This window comes from Maniola hyperantus, chromosome 8 (assembly GCF_902806685.2).
Source record: "Maniola hyperantus chromosome 8, iAphHyp1.2, whole genome shotgun sequence".
Taxonomy (NCBI): domain Eukaryota; kingdom Metazoa; phylum Arthropoda; class Insecta; order Lepidoptera; family Nymphalidae; genus Maniola; species Maniola hyperantus.
In genome coordinates, this window is record NC_048543.1 from 13,337,690 (window position 1) to 13,348,554 (window position 10,865).

General features: G+C 38.3%; 1 protein-coding gene across 2 annotated transcripts; it reads right to left on the reverse strand.

The window, feature by feature from the left end:
* Positions 1-649: 649 nt before the first annotated feature.
* On the reverse strand, positions 650-10,791 carry LOC117984503 (endoplasmic reticulum lectin 1). Of its 2 annotated transcripts, XM_034971135.2 has the most exons (10): positions 10,454-10,791; positions 9,946-10,177; positions 9,183-9,347; positions 8,380-8,546; positions 7,549-7,674; positions 4,288-4,341; positions 3,520-3,684; positions 1,838-2,000; positions 1,387-1,531; positions 650-859 (listed from the first exon to the last, which is right to left on the reverse strand). In XM_034971135.2, exons 1-10 carry the CDS (start codon positions 10,610-10,612, stop codon positions 673-675), a joined length of 1,563 nt encoding a protein of 520 aa, XP_034827026.1. In that variant the 5' UTR covers positions 10,613-10,791; the 3' UTR covers positions 650-672. The 2 variants fall into 2 exon arrangements, with proteins under 2 accessions (XP_034827026.1, XP_034827028.1); XM_034971137.2 differs by lacking the exon at positions 4,288-4,341.
* Positions 10,792-10,865: the final 74 nt, after the last annotated feature.

A 10,865-nucleotide genomic window follows, 5' to 3' on the forward strand; every position in this document is an offset into this window, starting at 1 on the left:
GTGTGAATAATATTTTTAAATCTTTGATTTCTCGGGGCTCTCTCACTCTAGCTAGACACTCAATTAGACTTCATACTTTGACGTAAGATATTTTACACCTTTATTACCAGTTATCCCAAAGCCACGATGATCCTCCAAAAAACAGACGTAGAATAGAATAGAAGAATAGAAGGTTTTTTTTATTCATGTAAACTTTTTACAAGTGCTTATGAATAGTCAGGTAGTTTTAATTTACCACTGGTTCGGAACGCCGTTCCCACCGAGAAGAACCAGCAAGAAACTCGGCGGTTGCTCTTTTTAATTTTTCAATTTACAATGTTATTATACCGTACTATACAAGCCATTGCAGCCCCGTGCATTGCTGGAGCGAGTCAAATCCAAGCTTTTTTATCGTTTACATAGCCTACGACTGTATAATATGCTTTTTTTAGGAGCATACTTTTAACACATTTACAACGTTCCTCCCAGTGCTGGGGACAACACGCGGAGAAACTTTCAGCTTTTATAAAATAACGAAGGTCTGGCACGCGCTGGTTCTATTTCTATTAGAAGATATAAAAACGCATAAGAGACAAACAAAAATACATTAATTTTTGAGTACACAAATAAAACCGATTGGTCCATAAACACAAAAATAAAACAATAAAAATATCAATAAATTAATTTATTAAATTAATCAAAGCCAAACTTGTTCACATCTTTCTGTTTAATATCACTTACTTCATCTGCATTGCCTTCCACCGAAGTGTCCTGATCAGTAATGGCCGACTTGTTTGACTTGATAAGTCCATTTTCGTCCGCGAGTGGCAAAATATCGCAGATCAATGGCGATTCTACTCCTAGGATGTAGTGGCAGGTCCTGAAATGAAAATTAGAATAGAATAGAATATTTTTTTTTATATTGTGCAGTGCAACACCTCGAACAGGTAGGCCACTCAGCTTGTGTTAAGACGTCGGGCCCCTCAGACAAACCTCTATGGCAAATATCTGAGGTACCAGACGCCCCAACGCTGATATTTAGCGACCGCCTTTTACACTACCCAAACGTCAGTGGCATAGAATATATAAAGTTGGCGTTGGCAAGTTATATACTTTAATTAATGAATAAATAAAATAAAAACATTTGCTCGTGTTAAAGAAGTTAGTAGCTCTATATTTTTAGTGTTCCATATTATGCTAAAGGAATAACGGAATATTTATGGAAGCACATCTGCGTCAGTCTGTGTGTCACAACCGTTTTATTCAGATACATAGCTTAAAAGTACAGTTAAAGAAACTAGTTGTTTTGTCCATCAGGCGCGCCAAATAAAAATGGAAGAAAGTGAAGATTTGTTAAATAAGCTTTACTGGGAGTAGGTAAGGTCTAAAATCAAGCCTTATACGCACCTAGGCTCGAGTAAGTACAGCGAGACTTGCGCGGGGCTGGACGAGTTCTCCAGGCACTTCAGCTTGACCTCCGTCTGGCGCGGCTTGCCGGTCTTGTCGCACACGTCCCCTCCGGAGTAGAAGTGGGATACTGACGTGCGTTTATCTACATAACAATACACACAATTAACTTCCTCTACCATCAATCATACCTAAAAATCTGCTCTGAGGATGATTGACCCTTTAAGAGGTGATATTTGTATAGACCTTTAAAAAAAAATTGATTTATTTCAGGTTAACATTTTAGAGTATAGTCAGACCGAGCTCACTTGGTCACGTGATCCAAGAAATATAGGTACCTACGCTGCGCTGACCTTCAAAGGCTAAGTCCTATCTTATAAGAGAAAGAGAGATATAAAATATAAGAGATTACGCGATAGAAAGAGAACAGATACCTAAAAATCAAACTTACCAACAGGCTTAGGAGCTTTTCCCCTGTTCTCCTTGATCCAGTCGAGATGTGTCTGCTCGTTGAACTTGCCCAGCAACAGAGTGGTCTTGTCTCCGGCGCGGTCCACGTGGTACTGTATGACGTGTTTGCCGTAACAGAACTCGTATTTCCACCATCCAGTACCCTATAACAAATATCGCGTAATGCTATTCAAATCACCCAATGTTTTCATTGTAACAATTGTATTTATTAGTAATAGCTTATGCTCGCGACTTCGTCCGCATGGAGTACAAAAATTTCAAACCCCTATTTCACCCCCTTAGGGTTTGAATTTTCCAAAATCCTGCGGATGCCGTCCAGTATTATGAGCTGTGCGTTGATAGATCAGTCAGTCAGTCGGTCAGTCACTTTTTCCTTTTATATATTTCGATGTCTGTCCATGGCAAAGCATGTCTGTCGCAGAACAGATGGCCGCTGGGGCAAACGTGTTCTGGAGGGGACACCTCAGACCGCGTACCAGCAAGCGCAGTGTGAGACGACCCGTAGGACTGACGACCTTCAGAATATAGCGGAAAGGATGAGAAATGCAGAGGACTCAATACGTTGGCGCGTACTCGGAAAGACAGAACAGCCCAGCAGTGAACACAAACAGGCTGATTGATTGATTAATTAAGAGCAAACATTTTTCAACCATAGCTTGCCACATTCAAACAGTTCTCGCCGTTTAAAAAGGCTCTAACGGCGAGTCGTCTGTGATGAGTTTAGTCTTGTCTATGCTATTGATGACATCAAGACGCGGCCTTGTCTTGTCATCCGGTACATCCGCGCCTTCAAGTGGATAGCTCGCTCCAACTTCAGGTGGGTCTGACGCTTACGCATGCGGAATTATACAAGAACCTAATATAACTAACCCCGTTTAAACAATTCTCGCCGTTGAGAAAGGCTCGAACGGGCGAGTCGTCTGTGATGGGATTGGGCTTCTCAATAAGCAGCGCTGCCTTGCTGTCGTCCGTTATACCCGCGTTTTCCAAGTCCGTGAGCGTTTCAGGTGGATTTCACCATTATACAAGCGAATTATACAAGAACCTAATATAACTTACGCCATTTAAGCAGCTCTCGCCGTTGAGAAAGGCAAGAACGGGCGAGTCGTCTGTGATGGGATTGGGCTTGTCAATAAGCGGCGCGGCCTTACTCTCGTCCGTTATACCCGCGTTTTCCAAGTCCGTGAGCGTTTCAGGTGGATTTCACCATTATACAAGTGAATTATACAAGAACCTAATATAACTTACACCGTTTAAACAATTCTCGCCGTTCAGAAAGGCTCTAACGGGTGAGTCGTCTGTGATGAGTTTAGTCTTGTCTATGCTGTTGATGACATTAAGACGCGGCCTTGCTGTCTTGTCATCCATTACATCCGCTATTTCAAGTGGATAGCTCGCTCGAACTTCAGGTGGGTCTCACGCTTACGCAAGCGGAATTATACAAGAACCTAATATAACTTACGCCATTTAAGCAGTTCTCGCCGTTAAGAAAGGCTCGAACGAGCGAGTCGTCTGTGATGGGATTGAGTTTGTCAATAAGCGGCGCGGCCTTGCTCCCGTCCGTTATACCCGCGTTTTCCAAGTCCGTGAGTGGGTGTAGTTCAAACTTCAGGTGGGTTTACCATTATACAAGCGAATTATACACGATAATATATAACTTACCCCGTTTAAGCAGTTCTCGCCGTTCAAAAAGGCTCTAACGGGCGAGTCGTCTGTGATGGGGTTGGGTTTGTCAACAACCGGGGCGGCCTTGCTTTCGTCCGTTATACCCGGGTTTTCCAAGTCCGTGAGTGGGTGTAGCTCAAACTTGAGGTGGGTTTCACCATCCTAAAAATAATGATTTTGTAAATGCAAAATCTAAAATTTACCCGCGAAGATTTAAATTTTTATAAGATTAAACCCCTATTTCACCCCCCTAGGGAGTGAATTTTCAAAAATCCTTTCTTAGCGGATGCCAACGTCATAATAGCTATCTGTATGCCAAATTTCAGCCCGATCCGTCCATTAGTTTGAGCTGTGCGTTGATAGATCAGTTAGTCAGTCAGTCACCTGTTCCTTTTATATATTTAGGTTTACTCGCTATCTGACGTGTGATTCTTTACTTCCCTATTAGCTCGACTTCGTGAACTTTATAGGTAAAGTAGTTCATTAGCACACTCTCAGAAATTCTTCTTCTTCTTATTTTGCTTTATGGCTTTCAGTAGTGCCACACCAAGCCTCTCAGAAATTATATTTTACAATTGCATAAAACATTACCATCATGAATAGAAGAAATGAATCAGAAATCTGTAGTAAACAGTTTACATACCAAGTCTATGCAATAATAAACAAAAAAAACAGCCACAAAGAAAAATACAAATTCAAACTTACCTATACAAAAATACAGCTACAAAAATAAAAATAAAAATGCAACAAAAAAAAAATAGTTACCTTGTCGATTTTTTCAACTTTCAATACAGCAAGTACATCCCTAGCTTCTTTATCCTGAACAGTGGACATGCCAACACAAATGTTAATAAAGCAACAAAATCTAACAAGTCATAGCTACTCAAATGTCATTATTAAAACATGTGTTTTTTTTTTGTTTTGATACTCTCTCTCAATCTGATTTAGGTTGAGATCTATAGAGCGTACTTTGACTCTGCTCAGCTGCGCGATTGCGGGTGAATGACAGCTACAATGTCACGATCGCAATCATCTCTGATTAGTTAACGCTCGCTCACTATTGGCTACAATGCATTGTTGCAACAAAAATCGCACAAATTCAGCCAATTAGAACAATTGAGATTATAATAATGATTGATGCAGGTTTTAGACAATCGAGACAGATTTATGTGAGAGATATAGCTGTCTCGTTTTGACTCGACTGTCTTAAGTCTAAGCTAAGGCAGAGTGAACTCTATAGATCTCACTCTTATTAGCTCTTGACTGCGATCTCGCTGATGGTAAGTGATGATGTAGTCTAAGATGCCAGCGGGCTAAAATTAGAATTCGCGCTATATAACGGGTAAAATTTAACTCCTCACGCGCCATTTTAACTTTTTCTGTCAAATTTCATGTCAAAAGTGCGATTTTAGTCCTTTTTTAAAGGTAGACCTATAGAGTTAAAATGGCGCGTGAGGAGTCTTTTTTACGGACTATACATATAATAATTTAGTGGTTGCATGGTGGTTTGAATAATTATTCACATCCAGATTTAGGAAAAAAAAAAAACAAAAAAAAGTTACACATTTTTTCCAAACTTCTCATTAGAAATCTCCTCCAAGAAGTCGGTTAAAAATCACATATTTCAACATGACATGTTCTTTGCAATAATAAAAGGATTATATTAAACTAATGTAAAAAAACTGTATTAAAATAGCACTTTAAACATAAAACAAAGACCAAGGCGTAAAATATAGAAATGATCTAAATTCTATTCTAATAGCATAAAACATAAAAGCCTAGTTAAATACCTAACCGCCGTACTCAGAGCTCGCTAATCGATACTTAAGATTGAGTTAAACGAGACAGATTTATGTGAGAGATATAGCATATTATATTTTATCTTTTATCGTTTTGTATTTTATGTCTTTTTTCTTGTACCTTTATTTGTATTTAAATTTATTATTAATCATCTAGTTAGTGTAAGTGGCACTGCCGTTCTAATTAGATATAAAATAAATAAAATAAAATAAATAGCTGTGTCTCGTTTTAACTAAACTTAAGCAACGATTAAGCGACTCTGAGTACGGCTGTTGGTATTTAATTTTATTATGAGTATCTTCGTAATTCCGAAAATGTATCTTTAAACAAAAACTTTCAATTTTCTAGATTTCACAAAAACCGAACTTTACTTAACAATTTTATTTTAGGTTCAACACACACAGCGGTTGTTATCTGTCGATAAGTTACAAAAGTACAGTAGGTACGAGGCAGAAAATAATGTACATCGGCCTTTAGAATGAAATTTTCCTTTGTAGAGCGTTAACTCTGTCACTAATACCTATATGACGTTTAGTCGGTCTCAACGACAGAGACAATGCTCTACAAATCCGCTATCTCCTTCTAAAGGTCGATGTATACATTAACTTCTGCCGCGTACTGTTTATCAGATATTTCAGCCATAAGTCCACTAGTCTGACTCACGGCTATATTGTCGCGTTCCTATATTTTATTTTTATTTTTCATGTACCAAAATAGTAGTTACAAAGTAATAATAAATTAAGTTACATTGGAAATGCTTATCTCTAAACAGAGATCAATCACAAAACATCAAGCTGTGATAGCCTAGTGGTTAGGACGTCCGCCTTCTAATCGTAGGTCGGGGGTTCGATCCCGCGCACGCACCTCTAACTTTTCGAAGTTATGTGGGTTTTAAGTAATTAAATATCACTTGCTTTAACGGTGAAGGGAAACATCGTGAGGAGACCCGTGCTCTGTAGTGAGCCGGTTGATCATGATGATGAAACAGAGATTTCTTCCAGCTTTCCATTCAAGGTTGTGAGTAAGGCGTATCAAGAAGTGGAATAGGTCTACTAGAATAACACTGGTACTGATTCTGAGCACAACCTAATTTTAGAGTATTCACATTAGACATGTGTCCGCTATAGCTTAACTTAACTGAAAACCGCTGCCGTGCCTATAGCGTACCATAGCGTTATTGTCGTAGCTAGCAACGGTTTTCAGTTATCATCTATGACGAACCACCTGACAACGCAACACTGCCAACTGGCAACCGACAATGCATTGTTTGGTTTTTGGGTAACTAGAAACGCAATAATTATGCCTTCTCTTTCTTTCTTTCACTGAAAGCTGAGAAGGAGCGGTTATTGGCTACCGGCTTAGTAACTAAGAACTTGGTAAACCAAAGCCGACCTTATCTCTATTACGCTAAGGCTTAACTGTACAAGTACTTGTCCATTACACTTTGATCTATCATTCTAAATACAGTTAGCCTTAGAGTAATAGAGATAAGGTCCTCTTTGGTTTATCAATCTTTATGAAATGTTTTTGGTTAACTGGACTGTGGCAAACTATTCGTGCAGGCGTCCACTATAGTTTGACCTATGTCAATGATCAAATTAAACTTTACTGCTATGAACTTAAGGTTGTGATTACTTCACGATATTCATGAAAGTAAAATTGGTTTTATTTTAGTGAATATGCGCGCGCTAGCTATACAGACGGTATTGATACGGCAGCTAGCTTAGTTACTACTACGGAAACCGCTGCGCGTTGCGCATATTAAATTAGTTGAAACACAACTCTGATACCGATATTCGGCAACGGTTAACAATATCGGTATTGAAACTAAGTAACTGTTGATTAACCGTTGCCGTAAATAGCCAATAACGCCCATCTTTAATTCACATCCTCTTCTTACTAATGTAAAATGAAAAGGACAGACGCAGTTTGACAGTTTTAAATTTAATTTTTAGATGGTAAAATCCGTGATTTTAGCGCACAGTCGCGAGTCTACTGTTTAAATTTGTAGCGTGCACTAAAATTTAGAGTCTTTAAATGTAAAGTTCATGTTCTGTCACTTTTTAGCATTGTTAAAAAGAAAAGGACGCAGATACTCTAAATTTAGTTTAGAACGGAATCGGTGCCAATAAATGTTTATGTTCGGAATTACGAGGACTTTTTATCACTATCACATTACTAAATCAACTTCAGGCATAATTATTATATTTTTTTAATGTGACTTACATCATTCATCAGCTTTATGGTCTGATGGTGGAAGCGCAAGCTCTCCACTTCGCTTTTCAACAAATTTCTTGGTTTCTTCGGCGCATCTCCGATCGGCAAACAATTTATGGCGTTCTCATCAACTTCCTTGAAAAAATACTATTTATTACTAAATTACTATTAAAATATACTATTTATTAATAATTTGTTACTAAATTCTGCTACTGTTAAATATAAAACCCCTTTGATATACTTTAACATACTTTTAATCACTGTTTGCTTATTAAATTATTTTCTAAGTAAGTACAATCAACTATTTATCTTCTAAGCATCCCCAGAGAGTGTAGAGTTCCCCAAACCATAGACTCGAGAGTCTACATCCTCTGACACTATTCGCCGAGGAGAATGCGTGGAGAATGTCAGAGGGTGTTAGTTAGGCTGGGCACAGACTACCAACAAAACCCACTTAACACTACCTAGTATAAGTTCAGCAAATTGCTAATGCGCATGGCCGCCATTTTAGTACGTCAGCACTAGACTGAAGTTTCGAGCTGATGGTATATTTTTACTTAAATATACGTCAAATGACATCATTTCGATGTTAATGAGACATGGTTCCAGCGCAATAGCGATTTGCGGGACTTATATAGTAGAGGGGGGGGGGGGGGGCAGGTAATTAAAAGTACAGCAATCGGGGTATAAGGCGGGATATGCCTCGCACACGTTACCCACGCTCGCTCGCACCAGGTTAGCACGGGGGCTGTGCGGGTGTGTGGGGCGTTCCCTCCCCGATTGCCATTTCCATCTGTCGGCGGGTCGCTAGTTATTAATAAACGTTCGAAAATTACATACCTGCGGTTTGAACTGAGGATGCTGGCACAAAAGGGGCGACAGGATGATGATTTCGTACTCGCAGGTGGAGGTCTCCTTGAAGGAGTAGACCTCGTGGCGGCCGTGGGTGTAGCACACGTAGCGGACTCGCGTGCGGCGCTGCATGTTGTTCAGGTCACATTTAGTGCCTGCCAATGAAGAGAAATAGACATTATCCGACCAGTACTTGCATATGGTGGTGAAACATGGCTGGCCCTGGTAAAGCATGTGCAAGAACTCGAGGAGATGAAAATGTTGCAGTAGATTTGCGACTGACAACGCGTGAAGCCTTTTTCCCTGGAGGGGAAATCGGGTTATGTAGGATTTTTACGTACTAAAAGTTAAAAACCCCTCAGTGGTCATTAGTGCCAACCAATGGGGAGAAATAGACACCATCCGACCAGTACTCGCCATCCTCACATAAAATTCTAAAGTTTCTAGATGATGGCGGTCTGTGTATTTTATTGTATATTCTGTGAACAATAAAAAAAGTACTGTTTCCACCCTGAGAGCCAATAAACTCAAAAAATGGAATGTACAAGACGACAAGACCAGACAAAGGGAAGCGGACCTAGTGCAAAATCGAAATAGTAAAAAAATCGGCCAAGTCAGACTCCCGCGAGGGTTCCATACTCTGGTATTTTTCAACATTTTGCAAGATAAATCATGCCTTAAATAAAAAATGCCTTAATATATTTTTTCATATGAAGATGTATGTAAATAAGTCACATTTTAAAAAAACCAGGATCATAAGATATGAGCATAGATAAAAAATATTTTTATACCTGAATCCATTATCATTTCAACATATGATAGCAACTGTCCTTCGACTTTAGTTGTTTTAGGTGTCTCCTTACTTTCCAGTGCCAACTTCCAGCTTTCTTCCAATTTGGATTGCTTCTCCTCATTCCATTTACCCAAGTTAAACTCCTGCGTTTTGACACTCTTACCTGAAATCCATTTTAACGATAAAGAAGTGTGGATTTTGCTTGCATTCCTGCATGCATCTTATTTTTGAATGGCTAATTACACCGATTCTGTTGTCTTTCTCTTATCTAAAAGAGTATCCGTTTGCATAGACTACGCTAATTTCAAACCTCTATTTTACTACCCTAAATTTAAGTTTGATCCATCCAGTAGATTGAGCCGCGCGTTGATAGAACAGTCAGTCAGCTTTTCCTTATTATATTGAGTATATAGGACTGCACAAACTTCAAACAACCTATTTCACCCCTTAGGGGTTGAATTTTTAAAAATCCTTTCTTAGTGGATGCCTACATCATAATAGCTATCTGCATGCCAAATTTCATCACGATCCGTCCAGTAGTTTGAGCTACACGTTGATAGATCAGTCAGTTAGTCGCTTTTTCCATTTATATATTTAGATTTGGGATGACAGCAATCACTCTGGCATGAATTGTAAATTTTGAAAAAAGCTAAATGAAGTAGCATTAAAAGCTGAGTAGAATTGAAGCCAGGCTTTAATTCTAGGCTTATGAGTTAAGCCTAGAATTTTATACCATCAAATATTTGACATAAGAAAAATACCTTCTCTATCTTCATGGTATTGCCTGATATACCTTCCATGGCACACCTCATAGTTCCAATAGCTCTCCAGTCTATACGAACAGATCTTTTGGGAGAAGAGAGGCTTTAGAAGGTTTATAGGTGACGGCCCATCATAATTCTCAATTGTTGTTGTTTGATTGGGACGTAGCACAGGTAAATGGCACTTATATTTCTCTTTTTGACTTGTTGTCACTTCTAGTACATCTTGTACCTGGAAATAAAATATTTACATTTTTTGAAAGTAAATGCAAGAGGTTAAATTTGGATACTTCTTTACGAACTAAAAATGGAATTAACTTAGTGTTAAGGTAAAACAACTTTTGGTATGTAAATTTTGTTATATATTAGCAGACCAATCGCTCGAGATTCATTTCAGAAAAACTTACTTATTGGGATAATAATGTTAATCACAATAAAGAGAAAACCTACATGCAAAATCTCACTAGCTTCTGTTGATATGTCAGTATTGTTATAGAAGAAATTATACCTCTGGCTTTACTTCTCCATCTATCAAATTCTCCGGTGTATCCAAGGTTCCTGGCCACACTATTCCAAACAATATACTATCATCAAATCCTTTAAAATCATGCTCAATACCGTAAACACATACTGTTACACTTAAAATAAATAAACACAAAACTTTCATCTTGAATTTTAGAACAATGTCACTGAAATTCTATTATTATAACACACTTGTTTAAAACATTGTAATTGTAGCCTAAAAGTAAGTGTAATATCTGAAAATTTAATTATTTTTATCATTTATTTGCACATATTGCAACCACACTTCAACTAAACAATATAACACTACTGAACATAAAAGACCACTTTTACCTAAATGACATCACAACTTATTGCGACTTTATAAATTGGTCGGCTATGCAAACATATGACTTGGA